At 47.2% G+C, this 20,684-nt stretch overlaps 2 protein-coding genes and 1 pseudogene across 2 annotated transcripts; 1 reads left to right on the top strand and 2 right to left on the bottom strand.

Moving 5' to 3' along the window:
• The first annotated feature begins 2,620 nt into the window (after positions 1 to 2,620).
• LOC124681776 (probable E3 ubiquitin-protein ligase ATL44) lies at positions 2,621 to 3,373 on the top strand. Its single transcript, XM_047216601.1, has one exon. The coding sequence runs from the start codon at positions 2,703 to 2,705 to the stop codon at positions 3,225 to 3,227; it is 525 nt and encodes a 174-aa protein (XP_047072557.1). The 5' UTR covers positions 2,621 to 2,702; the 3' UTR covers positions 3,228 to 3,373.
• Positions 3,374 to 3,808: 435 nt separating this feature from the next.
• Positions 3,809 to 9,119, bottom strand: LOC124668182 (glyceraldehyde-3-phosphate dehydrogenase GAPCP1, chloroplastic-like). Its single transcript, XM_047205390.1, has 14 exons — positions 9,021 to 9,119; positions 8,561 to 8,622; positions 8,229 to 8,287; positions 8,095 to 8,133; positions 7,779 to 7,879; positions 6,722 to 6,834; positions 6,048 to 6,147; positions 5,788 to 5,934; positions 5,617 to 5,677; positions 5,409 to 5,506; positions 5,189 to 5,331; positions 4,507 to 4,590; positions 4,339 to 4,428; positions 3,809 to 4,251 (listed from the first exon to the last, which is right to left on the bottom strand). The coding sequence occupies exons 1-14, from the start codon at positions 9,102 to 9,104 to the stop codon at positions 4,203 to 4,205; spliced, it is 1,230 nt and encodes a 409-aa protein (XP_047061346.1). The 5' UTR covers positions 9,105 to 9,119; the 3' UTR covers positions 3,809 to 4,202.
• Positions 9,120 to 9,790: 671 nt separating this feature from the next.
• Positions 9,791 to 19,679, bottom strand: LOC124651240 (annotated as a pseudogene).
• Between the last annotated feature and the right edge of the window lie 1,005 nt (positions 19,680 to 20,684).

The following is a 20,684-nucleotide window of genomic DNA, read 5'->3' as shown; positions in this document are numbered from 1 at the left end:
GCTTGATCATTATTCAGTAGATCCGATCCGTTACGATTGCTCCTTGTTCTACAAGGATTAGTTTAATATCCGCAATAGTTAGGCCTTACAAAGGGGGAGGATCCAGTGGCACGTAGGGTGGCGTTCGCAAGTCCTAAACGGGATGTTCCGAGGATCAACTTCATGTTGGTTTTTAGGCCTTGTTTAGGATCGGCTTACGAGCACCGTGCGTGGCCGCGAGGCCCAACCTGGAGTAGGATGATCCGATTATGCGGTGAAAACCCTAAATCGTCGTAGATCTTATTAGCTCTATCTTGATCAAGCAGGACCACCAAGTATTCGTGCACCCCGTACGAATCATGGGTGGATCGGCTCTTTGAGCCGATTCACGAGGATAACCCGAGAGCCGATCGAGGCTCGTATTTAATGTTTACATGTATGCCCTGCGAGGAAACTAAGCGAGGCATCCCCATCACCTTCCCGGCCAGGTATAGGTCGGGTGGCACGCCCCTGCACTTCGCATCGCCGCGTGTGACCAGAAGAGCATTGCGGGCCGTCGCTCGGAGGGGTCTCAGCCAGCCGCAGCTCTAGGCTCTTCCCGGCTCTACGGTGTTGACAAGGCCGCTGCCCGTCGGTGGGTTTTGGCAGTCAACAAAGTTACTACCTTCATATTGGGTAGTAACTTAGATGTGGTTTCATGCATTGTGTCATTTAGACTAGTCACAATGGGAAGTATCATACACTAGTATCATGCACATGATACTAGTTTATGATACTAACCCCACAATGCATAGTATCATAAGATAGTATCATAATATCTTCATATTTAATGTTTTGTAGAATCTCAATGCAAATGTGTGTACATGATGTGTTTGTCATTAAGTTTTCTAGTTTTACGTGCTATGATACGGTATCATATTATGATACCACTCTCATCTCTCACTTCATTAATTGATGTGCCACATCAGATTTTTGCCAACATGGCATGCATGATACTACTTATGATACTCCCATTGTGGCTAGTCTTATCATGTAGTAGACTCATCTTGTCTTGGGGTGTGTGATGTTATGATAACATAGCTAGTTACCATCTCACCCTCTTTCTTTATTAATTGACATGCCATGTTACCAAAATACGCTGGGGTGATTGATGTTACTACCTATGTTACTCCCACTATGAGTAGTCTTATAGTGTTGTGGTCGGTACGTCCTCCTATTAAGGTGCACTGCCTTCGGTGTACTTACGGACTGAGTTCTTATTTCAGCTGCACCTAGTTGGTGCACTTACCTGACGGAGCCTTATGCATATACAATGAAGCTCTCCTGCTCGTGGACTTCATTGACGAGGGTGCTCCTCGGCAATGCCCACCATGAGGAGCTTAGGGTTGACAGAATCCTGCCAGCTAGTACAAGACATCGGATACAAAACAAATGAGCAGAGAGATTTACCCAGGTTTCGGGGCCCTAGATGAAGTAAAACCCTTACTTCCTGCTTGTCTGATCTTGATTATCGAATATATCGGGTTACAATGGGGTAGCCGATAGGTTACTTTGGTTGACTCGCCGAGAGGCAAGGATTATAAGTTTCTAGCTCTAACTTGCGGTGGTTCTACGTATTCAAATTGTGTCTCGACAGCCTGGCATTTATATAGCAGGCCATATAAATATCCTAGCGTACACCTACTTTTGGATGTTGTAAACTTCTAATATCATTTGGCCTAGTAGGCTAGTACATAAAATTTGTTTTGTTTCCTCAAGGATCGATGCATAGGAAACTACTTATCTTTCCATTTCCTATTCAACAACATTTACACTGAAGTCGCTTTCCTCATTTCTGTCCTCTAATGTCCGTTTCGCCTGTTAGGTTGTTCGTTTTGCATAGTGCATCAAGATTTGTATCATGTTGCATAAGTTCCACCTTTAGAGATTCAACTTGAAGGAACTATTCTCACAGTTGTGTCGACCATAGGTTGATCTTCAGCAAGCGAGTACCAGCGTGATTTCACTATCAAGTCTATTTTCCCTCTTTTTTTTTTTGCAAGAAAAGAAAGAACAGTTGTGCCTCCAAGCCAGTGAGTTCCCTCTTTTTGCAAGAAAAGAAAGAATAGTTGTGCGATGTGCCTCTCAAGCCAGTGAGTTGCTTTGATTCCTCCCTTGAATTATTACGACCACTAACTTGCTTACCGGTACCTAATTAGTTTTTTTTTCAAATACAGATACAACCTACACTCAAAATAAGTGACTCAAATCTATCTAGATACGGATGTATGTACACACTAAAATGCATTTCTGAACGAGTACGCTTTTGTACATCATGCATCAAAATCAACTTCTGCATAAAGTCATCAATAGCAAAACATTACCGCAAGACGGCAAGAGACGAATATTTCGTACCCACATAGATTCCACGGGCGTAGCACATCACAACATAACAACCACCAAGCTGATTGTATAAAGTCATCAATATCAAAACATTACAGTATGTCATTGTAGGATATCTTTACATCACTACGTACAAGAAGTACATTCTCACAAAGTACCGTCTGCTGACAATTTACTACTGCTATATATATGAGCTTGTTGGACCTGCAGGGCCTTGAGACACTCACACGACTGTCCTGCTCTTCACTAGTCACGTCGTGTCTGCTCCACTTCTCTTTCTCTCGTCCTACTCTCCTCACTGGCCTGATCATCTTGCCAGGGCCAAGCTTCGATCGTCCCAAATGTCCACCGGCTGCCTCAACTTCTTCTCGGCCACGCCATCTCCGGAGCCTCCGCCGCCGCCGGCGATGGACTACGACGTGGTGGTGATCCTGGCGGCGATGCTCTGCGCGCTGTTGTGCGCGCTGGGGCTCAACTCCGTGCTCCAGCAATGCATCGCGCGGTGCACCCGTCGCGCCGTGGCCGGCCCGGTGGACTGGGTGGTGCACCGGCGCGCCAACGCCGGGCTCAAGCGAGAGGTCCTCGTCGCGCTCCCCATCGCCACCTTCAACGCCGATGCTTCTCCGGCGCAGAAGCAGCAGCAGGCGTCGGCCGGCGCCGGGTGCGCCATATGCCTGTCCGACTTCGCCGACGGGGAGAGCGTCCGGGTTCTTCCCGTGTGCGAGCACCGGTTCCACGTCGCCTGCGTCGACAGGTGGCTCGCGTCGCGCTGCTCGTGCCCGACGTGCCGCCGCCGCCTCTCGCCAGATCGAGGTGACGGCGGAAAAGAGAGCCGCCGGGAGCTGCAGGTTTTGAACGCAGTGTGATCATCGATCCCCTCTTCTTTCGGTTATTATGTCAGGTTCTGCGTGTGACCGATGCTCACCCCGGCCATAACCTGTTCGATGGTTTACACTGCCAACTTGAGAGATTTTCATATTTGTTCAATAAAACGATGATCAGGCGTTTAACATGTTGCATGGCTCTGGATTTTTCACCGAAGATAGTACATCCGTTCTACGAGTGCACGGGGAATGCGACATGATCAACTAGCCGTGGAGATATGATCGTGACACGTAGTTATGTCGCAATCAGGATAAATAACGCGGTTAAGAAAGAGAATTTGGACGTGATTCGCAGGGTTATCTTGGCTCTTGGGAAAAGGTATGTGATGCCCCATCCACCGAGGGAAAGCCACTTGAAGCAAGGCAGGAATGGGATGTGATGAGGAGGGTGACCCTGCCGGTCACTCGAGTCGCTCAACCAGCATCCCAAATTTTCTTGGTACCAGTCATCAGCATAAAAAAATTGGAATACTTTCCTGAGATAGATATCGATCGAGGGTTAAGACAGCATGCAAGAGGAATACTTTCCGGATCAAAGTACAGCACAGAATGCCACAGGGATAAGACAGCACAAAGTTTTAGGTTTAGAGCAGCGTCAAGCAACAGTTGTGAAGATTAACCCAAAAGAAGCATAGGCTACACAACAAATATGTCCCAGGGAGTCACAATTTTCTACCTGAAGGTGCAACACAAAGATGGATGTCACCAACAGGGCAAAACAATAACACGGCCCTCATATGGGAGCCAGCGAGTGCGAGGCCAGCTTACTGCCCACCCGCAAGTATTCAGTTATTGGCAGATCACCATGATCATTCTGCTGCTTCAAGTCGACGTCGATTGGTTGTGTTCATCATACAAAATTATTCCAGGATATGAAAATTGCCACGAATAATGCAGCCTCCACTTCCTACACTACACGAGGAGACCTTCTGTGCTAATAGTATTGGGGCATCAGGGCTAAGCGCTGACAAGAGCCATGTGCCCAATCAGATCCAACACCCGGTTGCTAGAGCAAGAAAACATAACACCATATTCAGGCAAACTGAAGATTCGTGAGAAATCGAAGGTTTGATTTGGTTATGCAGATAGTTACCTGTAGCCCCACTCGTTGTCGTACCAAGAGACAAGCTTCATGAAAGAAGAGCTTAGACCCATACCAGCATTGGCATCAAATATGCTCGACCTGCAGTGTAGAGAGATTTAGCAACTCCAATTCCACTGCAGCCCATGATAATTCATGGGAACAGACATGAATGCTTACCTTTCATCACCAACGAAATCATTTGAAACAACATCCTCATCGGTATAGCCTAAGATACCTTTCAGCGAACCTTCTGATGCTTCCCTGGAAGATAAAGATTGCAAAATGGGTAAAAGCATGTGTTTTGTCAGTTGGCTAAGCATAGTGTTGGACTGATAACGTTTAACAGGCTTATGTGAATACAAAGTTTAAGAAATAGCGGTGGGATATTTATTTACACTTATTAATTGTAGGAAAAAAGATTGGCCTTAATTCATGTCAAGATTCAACCAACAAACGCTTGTTCTATTTCTTAGTTTCAGTAAGTCATGAGAACTACTTTTACACTGCATGATCAAAGGACACTTATAGTATGTCCATGAATTTGATAGGTACCAGGTCAGCACACACCACTCTATATTTCTTCTCGAGTGCTATTTCAATATTAACCTTCAACACGTTGATAACACTATTGTACATTTTCACTTAATTCTGGTTATAGTATGACAAGCTGCAGGAGCAATCCTAGTCTCTTAGAAAGAATTACAGTCAAAAGATCGCATACTATACCGATAAGAAAATTGGAATACTAAAGTTGATAAGAAGTTGACTTGAACAGAAAGAACAGAGCAAGGTAGTGTCAAAAAAGGGAATGTAATCAAGAGATAACAAAGTGTGAGAACTACTTGATAGGTGTACATACTTGATAGCTGCTTTCACATCTTCATAGGAAGCGCTTTTCTCAAGCCGGCAGGTCAAATCAACAACAGATACGTTAGCTGTAGGAACTCGGAAGGCCATGCCAGTCAGCTTTCCATTTAATGCTGGAAGGACCTTTCCAACAGCCTGTTATTAAAATAAGTTCAACATAAGACACCTGCAGCGAAAAAACATTTTGCACTTTCTCACTGAGCCAATATAACCTTTGCTGCACCCGTAGAGCTAGGGATGATGTTTTGGCTAGCCCCACGTCCTCCTCTCCAGTCTTTCATTGAAGGACCATCAACAGTCTTCTGGGTGGCTGGACACATCAAATAAAACTGTTACATTACGACTAAATTATAACTTCTTATTTGAGAACATTCGTGAACCCCTCAGCCTATGACAAGTATTAACAGGAAAATATAAAACCTGTTGTGGCATGGACAGTTGTCATTAGGCCTTCAAGAATGCCAAACTCCTCATGGACAACCTGCAAACAATAAAAACAAGAATCATCACAAGGAAACTGATGACACTATTTTGCTATAACGAATATATATGCAAAACATATTATGTCTATGCAACAAACCAAATGATAACCTTGGCAAGAGGAGCAAGGCAGTTGGTGGTACAACTTGCATTAGAGACGACATTCATGCTAGGGTTGTAATTCTTCTCATTCACTCCAACCACAAACATGGGAGCATCTCCTGACGGAGCAGATATGACCACTTTCTTTGCACCTCCCTATTTAAGCAAAACAACAGAATCTCAACATTTGTGTTGGATGTACATGGATTTTTTTTCTGAGACACTATATATAGACCATCAATGGATATGAATGAAACGAGAACGTGAACCTTCAAGTGTGCCGAAGCTTTGTCGATTGTTGTAAAAACACCAGATGATTCAACAACATATTCAGCTCCAAAGTTACCCCATGGGATATCTGAGGGGTCCCTGAAATTAAAAGTGAAAATCCATATAATGAAGTTAGCAAACAAACAAAGCGACAAATTCCATGGCAGGAACATCTCCACAAAATTAACAATACAAAAAGTATCTTGAATAAAATTATAGCTAAGAAATTTCGGGGAAGTGCATGGTAAATAGCAATTTTACCCCAGTGAACATCATCAATCAAAGATGACATCTCCGTTTAATTTTGCAATGATTATTATGTGTGCATGCAAGTATACAATAGTACCAAACTGCACATGAGCGCTCAGCTACTTCCAGAATTGGTGTCAAGTAAAGCCTATCCTTATTTGCATAAAGCTTGGAGGATAAAAGAAAATATATATACCGAGTAACTAGTGTCCATGTCTTTGCAGTAAAAAAAACACTTGAAATTTTAATCTGACACTTATTGGAAATTGGGTTGATAAATAAAAGAGAGATATCTGACACCACCAAAAATATACTTAGGGGCAAGTAATTTTGAAGAGGCTGAGACTGCCTAGACTTAGCAAAACAGCAAGGACAAAACATATATTTAGCTAAACCTGCAGTGTTCCTATAATCCCAGAGTTACCTTTTGCTTGTAACTGAGACTTTCTTCCCATTAATCTCCAAGGTTGACTCATCCAGAACAGTTATGGTCCCCTTAAATGGACCATGCGTAGAATCATACTTAAACATATAAGCCTGGGAAAGGAAGAATACAATGGATGAACCATATGGAAACTTTCAGATGAAATATGATGCACCTGATATATATAGCTAGAGATTCAAATCTGCTGAATGAAAGGAAACAACAAAGGTACAATAACAGTAAACATGCCTGTTTTCACACTGAGGATTGGACCTAATAGATCCTACGACCATGAATGACACAAGCCAAGCTCCTATTTTCAAGCAAGATACAAGTCCAACATATAATATAGCACACGAAAGATGTCTTGTAAGCAAATGTTAAATGAAGTGCTCCTAAGCGCACGGTTAAGCGCGCCTAAGCGCTGAGCGGACACAAAATGCCTAGCGCTTAATTGCGCTTAGCGCTTTAATCCTTCAGAAAAGGCAAAAGCGGAGGCAAAACGCTCGCTCCGCACTTATTAGAACCTTGCTTGTAAGTTCAAGATTCCATACACATTAGCAACTAGGGCAATAAATAACATATGGATGTAATATTTTGAAGTACTTCTACAGATAGATGTTCGGTTCAAGCTTCATTTTTATGTGCAAGTAAAATGAGATCAAATATAGCATCTCTGCATTAAAGAAAAAAGTGTATAAAGTACAATGAATGCATAACACTGTCAAGAAACATTTCTCAATAGGGTGCATTTTCTTTTTTGTTAAAAGGACATGTTGTGTCAGTGCGCCCTTTTTCCAGAAATATATCAACAAGTGCCTGGTGTTATTTATGAACAGGAATTCAAAACTACACTGAACATCATCACAATTCTTAAAAATAGCATATGCATCTGAAAGAACAGATCACTACTTCCCCATTTCAGATGTTGCTATCATTTGATGAAGAAACAAACAATTACAAATCAGAAACAATAGACTCATTATCTAGCATTTCGAGAACATTCCAGCAGTAGTTCTGCAGTCTAAAAAAGAATACTTTGGTGTTGCATCCTTACCATGTATTTAGCATCAATAAATGGATCATTAACAGCCACAACTTCGATATCATCCCTACTGACCGCAATTCTCAGAACCAACCTCCCAATCCGACCAAAACCTGCAAAAAAAACACAAGTGTACCATCGTAACCAAAGACTAAAAACATTTAAAGAGCATGTATAACAATCATAAAACTAAACAAGTGTTAAATCATAGCCAAACTATTCAAAGTCTAAAATGCATCTGCTAAACATTATGAGTCTTAATGTATCCAGACAAAGTTACAATAATTTGGCAATGTCATATATTTTCTCATCTATGAAAGGAACTCACCATTGATGCCGACCTTGGTCTTCTCACCACTAGAAGATTCTAAGGAAAGTGAGAAGGTAAAATTGCGTCAAACTCAAACACAACTGCAGGATGCAAATATCTCTATATCATGTTTTGTGAATTGAGCAACTTACGAGGGGTGGCAGGGGGCGCCTGCGTAGCGGTGGCTCTTACCGGCTCAATGCTTCTAGCACTGCAGAGGGGGGAAAAAGCAGTGTTACAGTCTTACAGAGCAAAAAAAACTGGCTTGCAGATGATATGCAATGACCATCAACTGCAAGTGATTGAAATCACAAAACTGGTAGGCTAAGACCACAAGCGTTTGGGGTATCAAAATCATTCCTAACAGAAAATCGCCAGTTCCTCAAAGAATGGTGATCTCAGATTCTCAGTCATCCAATTTCAGTGATCCATATAACGACAACTGGCAGCTGTTTGAACAAGCTGAACGAAAGAGACAACTCACAGCGAGGAGGAAGCTCCGACGGAAGGGAAGCTGGAGGCGACCTTGCTCCTCACGCACGACAACTGCACCATCAGCAAAACCGAGGGAAATGATTAGGCGTTCACAAGTCGAAGTTCGCAAAACCGAGCCCTGTTTCTGAATTAAAACAGGTTGCATAGTTGTGTTTGAATCAACATAGAACAAATTTGGATCTTAGTTCAGGATATTACGAACACATTTAGTAGATGGTCTAAAATTGGGGATATACAGCGGTTTAAAACGCAGGTTAAACAGCTCTTCGTCAGATACAAGGAGGAAAACAAGATGGCGGAACAAAAAAAGCAGCCAACTTTCGCCGTGTATTCAACAAGACTTCAGTTGCAGGTTCGCCATCGGTTTCATCGAACGGGAAAAAGTTCTCCGAACAACTTTTTACAGGAAAACACAGAAAGGTAGGGAGATCCGGGATGGTGAATGGGACCTTGATGGGGTCGGCGGCGCGGGATCCGGCGGCGGCCGGGGACGCGGAGGCGGAGGCGCGGAGGGAGAGGGAGAGCGAAGCCATGTTGTGCCGCTGGGGATCAAAGCCTGGACCAAGAAGGCGGAGGCGGAGGCGCGGAGGGAGGAGAGAGACGGCGGCGTGCGCGCTGTGCAGCGATCTCCCTCTTCTTCGCGTCTCGGTCTCGGGCGGAGTTGTTTATGAGGTTTTACTAGTACAAATAACCGTGCGTTGCCACGGGTTATTGAATTTCATTTCTCAATATACATATATAATTCACAACGCACGTATATTTCTCGAAATGAACGAATCTTTTCTTGGAATTGGTGAATCTTTTTTGGAAATAGAACTTTTTTGTAAAATAATGAACATTTTAATGAATTTCCTTGAATAATTGGTGGACGACGTGAACATTTTTCTAGTGCACGATTTATCTGTGTTATGGGTGAGCATTGGCACCTGACCTTTTTTATTTTCTATTATTTCAAGAAATATTAAAATTTTGAGATTCATCATGACTGGTTATTGAAAGCTAACTTTTTTAATTTCTTTCTTTTAGACAAACAAACATAATGCATCAACTTAAGCTGTGAGAAGCCGAGGCGGCTGCCTAGGTGCTGCGGAGATCGAAGGCATGAGGCCCTGCCGCCGCGGCAAAACAGAAGGAGAAGGCAGCCATCCCCCGCGGCCACCGTTAGCCTTACCCTAGGTGCTAGTATACTGAGTTTAATAGGAGAGATGTCAGTTATGTCTTACCTATTTGCAAAAAAAAAAGTTATGTCTTACCTTAAGGTTCACTTTTTTTAAGAAACACAATACAAATATAGACACTTATATACACGCAAATACACTCACCCCTATGAACATACACGCACACCCTACCCCTATGATCACCTCCGGAAGACTGAGCCGGCAGATCAGATATTGAAATTGACGAAATCACCATAAAAGCCTCGCTGTCGACGAGAACATCGCCTCCCACTGAAAGAATATTCTGTCTTTGTGAGACACGCAGATGTCAAACCTGGATTTAAACTCAGGTGGGCTAGGGATACAACTACCCAACCTTAGGTTAGTTCTCTTACCTTAACGTTCATTATAATCATACGGAAAATATTTGCATGTTCTATTCATAAAGCCTAATTGCACTATCTAACACGTTGAAGTTTCTGCACCATAAGATTCGGTACCTGGGGTGGGTATGTAGAATGATAGGCACCATAAGCTGCCACTTGATGAGCGGATTAAGGCATTTGATGGATGTAGTCAAAAGATTCATAATATGCAGGATAAGCGGCCTGTCCAACACATATAGTTAAGTACAGAACTATAGAAACATAAAAATCTATAGGTTAAGAAGTAGTACAATGAGCAGAAACTCAATTCGGCTCCCGTTTGTATGATTTCTCTACCATAAAAACATAATTTCAAGTGTTAAAAAAAATTGACAAAAAAATTTACATGTGCATCTCCATAATATATGTGTGTTCGTCAAATTTCACGAAAAAATGATATATTCCATAATACATGTGCTGCATTAGGGAGAAGATCTCTGACACGCCTTGCGGAAACCCTGCGCAGCTGCAATACATCGATAGAAAGCTTGCAATCAGGAGCACATATTGCAGTTGAATTATGGATGATTGATCGATGGATGGATGACATGTAGGCCTCCATGAGGGAGTTGTAAGCGTAGACGTCAGGCTCGTGCCGGTCTGCTGCATCTTCTCGAACCTTTCCTCTGCCTTCTCACATAGCCCTTCCCTCGTGAAGGCATTCACCAGGGGTCCAGGGCCGTGTAGGTGCAGATGTGTCAGCCTTAGGCCATCTCCAGCTGCGCGACGTAAAAGGTCGTTGAGCGGCCGTTTTCGTCCGCCGTGATCGGAAATGCGTCTGACACCACCTCCAGCGGGGCGACGCAAAGTGATTGGACCGTCCACGGAGACGCAAACCTGGCCCAAATATGCGCCTGGGATGCGCGCGGACGCGGAAAGTGTCCGCTCGCGTCTGGCGGACGTTTTGTCTGGCCCACCAGGCAGTGACGCAGCGTCGATGCGTCTTCTCCGCCAGTACTGGCGCCGAGGCGTCGCTTAGGCAGTCTGCGGCCGCGTAAATGGCGATGCCTCGCGTGGCGCGCGGCCGTCGCCTACCTCTGCGCACGAAATAATGGCGTTGCCACGCGTGCCGCGGTCGTCGCCCTGCCTCTGATCCGTATAAACAGGGGCGCCATCATCTCATCTCCTCCCCACAAAAACCCTAGCCGCCACGCCCACACTTCCGCTGCCGCTCAAACTCCGCCACAACCACAATGAGCAACGCCGGCCGCGGCCAGGCTGCCGCGCCTCCACCTCCACCTCCACCTACACCTCCCACTCCACCTCCCCCGGCCTCGAGCTCCGACGAGGAGTTCTACTCCGACGACAGCACGGGCGACCTCCTCGACCCGACCAGGGACGCCAAGGCCTTGGCACTCGCGGCGCAGGAAGCAGAGGAGGAGCTGGCGGGCCACGCGGCGTTGGACGCCGAGCTGGAGCAGCGCAGGCTGGCGGCCATCGCGGCCGCAGAGGACTCCAACTCCGAGATATCTTGGTCTTCCGATGACCCTGATGCGCCTACGCCGGAGAAGAGGGCGGCGGAGCAGAGGGCTATCGTCTAGTCTTTCGAGAGGCTCAAGGACGACGCCGCGAGCGCGAGGCTGGAGCAGTGCCTGCAACAGGACGCGGCGTCGCACCGAGCCATAGCAGCCGCACGGGAGGCGGCGGAGAAGCAGGCGATGGAGCGACGCAACGACGGTGCCGGCCCGTCCGGAAGTAAGTAGTCTAGTCTTGTAGATCTACATTGTATAGTTTTTATGCATTAAAATGTACTACTTTTTATATTTTTAAATGTGTTGCAAATCTAAAAATGGATCGCCCCGGTGGACGCACATCCAGACGCAAACGGACACTCGGACAAAATATGTCCGCGGGGCAACGCAAACGGACGCTCGCGATCACTTTTGGACGTCTGAAATGCGTCGCCCCGTTGGAGATGCCCTTACATCCGATATATTGCATCTCATTGAACACTTCCATTGCCCGCATCGGTTGCTTGATATTCCCGTAACCATTAATCATCAGGGTGCACATCTTTGTGTTTGTCCGGAACCGGTTCCTCTTCATCCTATGGTACACCTCCACGGCCTTGTCGGTGCATCTCGCCTTCTCCATTGAGGTACGTATTGTACTCCCTCCGTTCGGATTAAATGGACGCGGGTGAACATCGTTTTAGGCTAGCATCCTTCATAAATATGGTACGGACCGCATCGATTAAAAACGTCCAGAGGTAGTATATGTTTGCGCCTGGAAATAAGAAACCATTTCTTCGTGTGAGTGAATGTTCCAGTTAACCTGAAACTTTCTTCCCCATAACAGATGGTTCAGACCAAACTGGAGCGCCTACTTGGACTAATTCCGTGCTCCCTCATCTCTGAGATCACGCCTTCTGCCTGGTGCACCGGCATTCCAGTACGCAAGCAAGAGGGGGGCTTAGGTGTCCTCCGTCAGCACACACCGCGCGCGCCTCCAGCAGAGCCATGTACATAGCCTATGCCTTGTCCAGCTAACGCTTCCTGCCATACGCTTCTATGAGCAGGTTGTAGCAGATGATGTCCGGACGGGAGGAGCTCCGGAGGACGATCCATTCGCAGATCTACAAACAGTTCTGAGAAATAACACATCAAAATGTTGATCAGAGCTTAGACGCAATGAATGATGTCAGTGGTGTTGGTTTGGGGTCCTACTGATATGATCAGATCCCACTGTGGGATCAGCCGGAGCTAGATGGCGATGTTGAGGATGTCGTCCAACAGGTTGTGTGTGGACAGTGGAAGGGATGGTATACATCAGTTACAAGATCTTGGCAACGTCTAGACAAGTTCTAGGATTTCATGTGCCCTCGGACTGATCATGGGGAAGATTTGATCCACGAATCTAGATCCGTACTATCAACCACGGCCTCTCATTGCACCTCCTACATGAGGCTTGAAGCTATTAAACACATTTCTATAACAGAAATCTCAAAAAGCAAAGTCTCTTGGTTTCAGAACTTGACACGACCGTAAATCGAGAAAAGGATGGACAATTACCTCTTTTCCGGAATATTTTCTTTCCATCGAATGTCCTCCCTGAATTGTCTTCGTAAATGTAGGCGCAGTCACACTTCTTCTTCCTTCCGCTGTATCCATATGAATTCACCCTCTTCGTTATGCAGGGAAGTTCCTTGTTGGATGTTTCTGCCAGAACAGATTCGCCATCTTGGTCCTGCGACCGGAGGATAATACAATGGAGCCTCTATCCGTAACCTGCAATTTAGCAGTGGAAAAATGAAAGTACAACTGCGAACAAAGTACGGTGGAGGAAAACAGTTTTTACAACGAACAGAATTAGTGAATTAGACAAATCCCCGACAACTATTGCTAGTCACTCAAGGACACAATTGATTTTTTTAGAAAAGCAAATTCCCTCTCCTCTTCGCTACCCCTTCCCCTTCCAGCCTTCCGGTGCATTTTTGCACTTGTTGATAAAAATCTAATAAGTCAACAGAGACACAGTGAGCTGCAGCAAGAAATATATAAGCAATTTGATAACGGAACTTTTATAATTCAACAATTTTGCTTAGAGCATCCCCACTCGTTGGCGCTCCCCACGTCCAAATCCGGCGAAATTTTCGTCCGGATTGGATGAAGATTTGGCGTGGGGAGCGCCGAAGTTCCAGCCGTCCCCCCGGCAGGAAACCCCCAACCTCGACCATTTGACATATTTCAAACAAATTCAACATAAAATTTAACAAGTTCGGCATACAAGAGGACGAGAATTGCTGAAACAAATTCGGCGATAACGAGTACAATGTTTAACAAGTGCTGAAACAAATGAAGCACACAATTTCACAATTTTTCAAACAAATTAAGACAGACTAGTTGGCGTCGGCGTTGGCGTTGCCTCGGAGCCTCCATATGTGCTCCACCAGATCATCTTGCAGCAGCTCGGTGCATTGTAGAGTCTCGAATCTCCTGGCGCATAGCAATGAAGGCGGCCCATGATGGAGGCACCTGGTGATTAGGCTGTGCAAGAGGACCCTCTCTCTCATATGGTGCTTCTTGCTCGGTCGGAGGAACCGGATGCTTTCGCTCATCTTCAATAATCATGTTGTGTAGGCACACACAGCAGTTCATCACCTCCCACATCTGATCTTTGGACCAAGTCATAGCGGGGAACCGGACGACGAGCAAATCTCTGCCGTAGGACACCAAATGCTCGCTCGACGTCTTTTCGGCAAGCTTCTTGTTTCTTGACAAACTCGCAAAGTTTGGGGGTGCTAGGGTTGGAGATCGTCTTCACAAATGTTGCCCACTTTGGATAGATACCGTCTGCAAGGTAGTATCCTTTGTTGTAGTGCCGACCATTGATCACATAGTCCACCGGGGGAGCATGACCCTCAACAAGCTTGGAAAAGACCGGGGAGCAATTTAGGACGTTGATGTCATTGTTGGATCCAGGCATACCAAAGAAAGAGTGCCAAATCCAAAGATCATGGGTAGCCACTGCTTCAAGTATCACGAGTGCAGCCTTTTTTGTGACCCTTGTACATTCCCCGCCACGCAAACGGACAGTTCTTCCATTGCCAATGCATGCGGTCAATGCTTCCAAGCATCCCTGGAAAACCTCTAGCTTCATTTGTTGCAAGGATCCTCCGAGTGTCTTCGACAGTGGGTGATCTCAAGTAATAGTCCCCGAACACTGCTATGACGGCCCTGCGGAACCGGTAGAAACAATCAAGGGCGGTGGACTCCGCCATGCGAAGATAGTCATCTGCGGTATCACCGGGAGCTCCATACGCCGGCATCCTCATAGCCACTCGTGCACTTCTGCAATGACGAAAATCCAACCAAACCAAGTGCAATCCGCCTTGCATCCGAAGTAGGGATCAAAGTGGCGGATGGCATACACAATTTCCAGAAATAGCTTTCTGCTCATCCTGAAACGACGCCGGAAAACACTCTCACCGTGCAATGGATTGTCGGCGAAGTAGTCGGCGTACAACATGCAGTAGCCCTCCATTCGCTGTCTCGGCTTGCACTTCCGGCGACCTCGTGCCGACCCACCACGCCGACGAGTTGCCAGTCCGGCGTACATGCTTGCCAAGCAACCAAGGATCATCATGTGCTCCTCGTCTTGGGCGGCTGCTGCCATCTCTTCTTGCATAAGCTCGACGAACATCTGCTCCTCCTCTTCGTCCGAGTCCATGGCCGGTGAGGCAAATGGACGAACACCTGACGGGCGTGGTCGAGGCAACCCGAGCCGCGAGCGACGACGAGCAAGCAGGCCAGAAAACAGGCCGGCGGAAGAGCAGCCAGATAGGCCGTCGTCCAAACACGGCGGAATATAGGCAGGTGGGGAAGGAGTGGCGGCGCAATCTGGGCAACAAGCCGGCGGGGTGGTGCCGGCGGCGAGAGAGATACGAGGGGTGGGGGAGATTTTGAGCGACGTGGCGGTGGGGTTCGTGCGTCGAGTCACCGACAGATCGGGCCCTTCCCCGCTTTTCACTCGTCCGGAGTCCCCGAGAGCTCCCCGGGGGGCCGGGGGGTGCGTGGGATCGCCGGATGAATTTAGGCCCAAATCCGGACGAAAACGAGGAACCGGGGGCGCGACTGGGCCGAATTACGCCGTCCGGATGGAAAAAACGCTCGCCGGGGGCCTCCTCGGGGGGACGAGTGGAGATGCTCTTATGTTTGATGACCTGTGTGGGCGAACAAGAAAGGTCGATGTAGTTGAAGGCTTGAAGCATGGTGGTGAACTGCGGGCGAGCTGGTGCGTATAGGTCAAGGCGTGCGGATAACATTGCTGCCACCGTCACCGCCACGTTGTTGATCTGTCTGACCGCGGAGGCGTGGTCCGCATGCCCGCCGCTGCGCTCTGCCTCGCTGGTGGCACGGGCGAGAGATGAGGGCCGGCGGAAGTGGAGAGAAAGAGGTCGGGGGTGGGGGGTGGGGGACATAGAAATATGGTTCGTATTTTCCGATCTCGGCGATATATGGGGCAACTACCAATATATGGTATGTACCGATCTGATATTTGGTGTGTTGATGAAAATTGATTGATTGATTCGTGGTTGTAGGCAGGAAATCATAGCAATAGGCAAGCAAAAGGAAAGGAGACATGAATGGAAACCATTCTCGTGGTTCCGGGCGTTCCTAAGTTGAAATGTTTTAGTTTTGGCCGGTGACCTCCAAACGTAGATTGTGCTGAAATCATGTAGTTATTGTGTGCGTTCAATCAACTGAAATCATGGAGAATCGATGTATGTGTTTTTATGGGAGGGTAAAATGGTCATATGAAAAATACGTAGGACGAAACCTCTGACCGGAGGAAACAGAACCAGTTCCTCCTTTTTATATAGTAGAGATTTCCTTAGACGCAATGAATGATGTCAGTGGTGTTGGTTTGGGGTCCTACTGATATGATCAGATCCCACTGTGGGATCAGCCGGAGCTAGATGGCGATGTTGAGGATGTCGTCCAACAGGTTGTGTGTGGACAGTGGAAGGGATGGTATACATCAGTTACAAGATCTTGGCAACGTCTAGACAAGTTCTAGGATTTCATGTGCCCTCGGACTGATCATGGGGAAGATTTGATCCACGAATCTAGATCCGTACTATCAACCACGGCCTCTCATTGCACCTCCTACATGAGGCTTGAAGCTATTAAACACATTTCTATAACAGAAATCTCAAAAAGCAAAGTCTCTTGGTTTCAGAACTTGACACGACCGTAAATCGAGAAAAGGATGGACAATTACCTCTTTTCCGGAATATTTTCTTTCCATCGAATGTCCTCCCCGAATTGTCTTCGTAAATGTAGGCGCGAGTCACACTTCTTCTTCCTTCCGCTGTATCCATATGAATTCACCCTCTTCGTTATGCGGGGAAGTTCCTTGTTGGATGTTTCGCCGGAACAGATTCGCCATCTTGGTCCTGCGACCGGAGGATAATACAATGGAGCCTCTATCCGTAACCTGCAATTTAGCAGTGGAAAAATGAAAGTACAACTGCGAACAAAGTACGGTGGAGGAAAACAGTTTTTACAACGAACAGAATTAGTGAATTAGACAAATCCCCGACAACTATTGCTAGTCACTCAAGGACACAATTGATTTTTTTAGAAAAGCAAATTCCCTCTCCTCTTCGCTACCCCTTCCCCTTCCAGCCTTCCGGTGCATTTTTGCACTTGTTGATAAAAATCTAATAAGTCAACGAGAGACACGATGAGCTGCAGCAAGAAATATATAAGCAATTTGATAACGGAACTTTTATAATTCAACAATTTTGCTTAGAGCATCCCCACTCGTTGGCGCTCCCCACGTCCAAATCCGGCGAAATTTTCGTCCGGATTGGATGAAGATTTGGCGTGGGGAGCGCCGAAGTTCCAGCCGTCCCCCCGGCAGGAAACCCCCAACCTCGACCATTTGACATATTTCAAACAAATTCAACATAAAATTTAACAAGTTCGGCATACAAGAGGACGAGAATTGCTGAAACAAATTCGGCGATAACAGTACAATGTTTAACAAGTGCTGAAACAAATGAAGCACACAATTTCACAATTTTTCAAACAAATTAAGACGGACTAGTTGGCGTCGGCGTTGGCGTTGCCTCGGAGCCTCCATATGTGCTCCACCAGATCATCTTGCAGCAGCTGGTGCATTGTAGAGTCTCGAATCTCCTGGCGCATAGCAATGAAGGCGGCCCATGATGGAGGCACCGGGTGATTAGGCTGTGCAAGAGGACCCTCTCTCTCATATGGTGCTTCTTGCTCGATCGGAGGAACCGGATGCTTTCGCTCATCTTCAATAATCATGTTGTGTAGGCACACACAGCAGTTCATCACCTCCCACATCCGATCTTTGGACCAAGTCATAGCGGGGAACCGGACGACAGACAAATCTCTGCTGTAGGACACCAAATGCTCGCTCGACGTCTTTTCGGCAAGCTTCTTGTTTCTTGACAAACTCGCAAAGTTTGGGGGTGCTAGGGTTGGAGATCGTCTTCACAAATGTTGCCCACTTTGGATAGATACCGTCCGCAAGGTAGTATCCTTTGTTGTAGTGCCGACCATTGATCACATAGTCCACCGGGGAGCATGACCCTCAACAAGCTTGGAAAAGACCGGGGAGCAGTTTAGGACGTTGATGTCATTGTTGGATCCGAGCATACCAAAGAAAGAGTGCCAAATCCAAAGATCATGGGTAGCCACCGCTTCAAGTATCACGAGTGCAGCCTTTTTTGTGACCCTTGTACATTCCCTGCCACGCAAACGGACAGTTCTTCCATTGCCAATGCATGCAGTCAATGCTTCCAAGCATCCCTGGAAAACCTCTAGCTTCATTTGTTGCAAGGATCCTCCGAGTGTCTTCGACAGTGGGTGATCTCAAGTAATAGTCCCCGAACACTCGCTATGACGGCCCTGCGGAACCGGTAGAAACAATCAAGGGCGGTGGACTCCGCCATGCGAAGATAGTCATCCGCGGTATCACCGGGAGCTCCATACGCCGGCATCCTCATAGCCACCGTGCACTTCACGCAATGACGAAAATCCAACCAAACCGGTGCAATCCGCCTTGCATCCGAAGTAGGGATCAAAGTGGCGGATGGCATACACAATTTCCGAAATAGCTTTCGCTCATCCCGAAACGACGCCGGAAAACACTCTCACCGTGCAATGGATTGTCGGCGAAGTAGTCGGCGTACAACATGCGGTAGCCCTCCATTCGCTGTCTCGGCTTGCACTTCCGGCGACCTCGTGCCGACCCACCACGCCGACGAGTTGCCGATCCGGCGTACATGCTTGCCAAGCAACCAAGGATCATCATGTGCTCCTCGTCTTGGGCGGCTGCTGCCATCTCTTCTTGCATAAGCTCGACGAACATCTGCTCCTCCTCTTCGTCCGAGTCCATGGCCGGTGAGGCAAATGGACGAACACCGACGGGCGTGGTCGAGGCAACCCGAGCCGCGAGCGACGACGAGCAAGCGAGCCGAGAAACAGGCCGGCGGAAGAGCAGCCAGATAGACCGTCGTCCAAACACGGCGGAATATAGGCAGGTGGGGAAGGAGTGGCGGCGCAATCTGGGCAACAAGCCGGCGGGGTGGTGCCGGCGGCGAGAGAGATACGAGGGGTGGGGGAGATTTTGAGCGACGTGGCGGTGGGGTTCGTGCGTCGAGTCACCGACAGATCGGGCCCTTCCCCGCTTTTCACTCGTCCGGAGTCCCCGAGAGCTCCCCGGGGGGCCGGGGGTGCGTGGGATCGCCGGATGAATTTAGGCCCAAATCCGGACGAAAACGAGGAACCGGGGCGCGACTGGGCCGAATTACGCCGTCCGGATGGAAAAACGCTCGCCGGGGCCTCCTCGGGGGGACGAGTGGAGATGCTCTTATGTTTGATGACCTGTGTGGGCGAACAAGAAAGGTCGATGTAGTTGAAGGCTTGAAGCATGGTGGTGAACTGCGGGCGAGCTGGTGCGTATAGGTCAAGGCGTGCGGATAACATTGCTGCCACCGTCACCGCCACGTTGTTGATCTGTCTGACCGCGGAGGCGTGGTCCGCATGCCCGCCGCTGCGCTCTGCCTCGCTGGTGGCACGGGCAGAGATGAGGGCCGGCAGAAGTGGAGAGAAAGAGGTCGGGGGTGGGGGGTGGGGGACATAGAAATATGGTTCGTATTTTCCGATCTCGGCGATATATGGGGCAACTACCAATATATGGTATGTACCGATCTGATATTTGGTGTGTTGATGAAAATTGATTGATTGATTCGTGGTTGTAGGCAGGAAATCATAGCAATAGGCAAGCAAAAGGAAAGGAGACATGAATGGAAACCATTCTCGTGGTTCTGGGCGTTCCTAAGTTGAAATGTTTTAGTTTTGGCCGGTGACCTCCAAACGTAGATTGTGCTGAAATCATGTAGTTATTGTGTGCGTTCAATCAACTGAAATCATGGAGAATCGATGTATGTGTTTTTATGGGAGGGTAAAATGGTCATATGAAAAATACGTAGGACGAAACCTCTGACCGGAGGAAACAGAACCAGTTCCTCCTTTTTATATAGTAGAGATTTCCTTGGCCTGGTCCCGTTTTGGTTTCTCCGGCCAGTGTACAGCCAATTCGCCACCTTCCATGCAGCTTAATTCCAAAATACGACAATCAAGTTAAGTTAAAAACAAAATATGGTGTGAAACTTAGTTTGATTTGAGGACAATATAGCGTACTGTTTTAAATTGGCGGTAGGCGTACAATTTTACATGAAAGATCCTAAAAACCGAAATTACAACGCGGTCCTTATCTTTTACACTCAGGACCCCACGGAAAATGGCAGAAACAAGATCGGGTCCAGAGACATAGTCGATGATCGTTGACCTTGAGACGCGGCCGCCCTTGCCTCCGTCGGGGATGAAACCACTTGGGGAAGCACTGACAATGACCGCATCGCCGACCAGAGAATATCATCCACTCAAGGAGGAAGAAGAAGCTCGCGCACCGAAGGCCGAGGACACCAATGGCATCCTCATGACCGAAGATAGCAGCAACAAATACGATTTGTCACTTGGGACCTGCC

Source organism: Lolium rigidum, chromosome 1 (assembly GCF_022539505.1).
Source record: "Lolium rigidum isolate FL_2022 chromosome 1, APGP_CSIRO_Lrig_0.1, whole genome shotgun sequence".
In the NCBI taxonomy this organism is placed as follows: Eukaryota; Viridiplantae; Streptophyta; class Magnoliopsida; order Poales; family Poaceae; genus Lolium; species Lolium rigidum.
This window is presented reverse-complemented; position numbering and strand designations above follow the sequence as displayed.

Coding starts and splice junctions, on each gene's coding strand:
- LOC124668182 (XM_047205390.1), bottom strand. CDS start 9,104: ATGGCTTCGCTCTCCCTCTCCCTCCGCGCCTCCGCCTCCGCGTCCCCG. Junction 6,148..6,721: donor GTCTCAGTTACAAGCAAAAG/GTAACTCTGGGA, acceptor TTTTAATTTCAG/GGACCCCTCAGATATCCCAT. Junction 5,935..6,047: donor AAGCTTCGGCACACTTGAAG/GTTCACGTTCTC, acceptor TTGCTTAAATAG/GGAGGTGCAAAGAAAGTGGT.
- LOC124681776 (XM_047216601.1), top strand. CDS start 2,703: ATGTCCACCGGCTGCCTCAACTTCTTCTCGGCCACGCCATCTCCGGAG.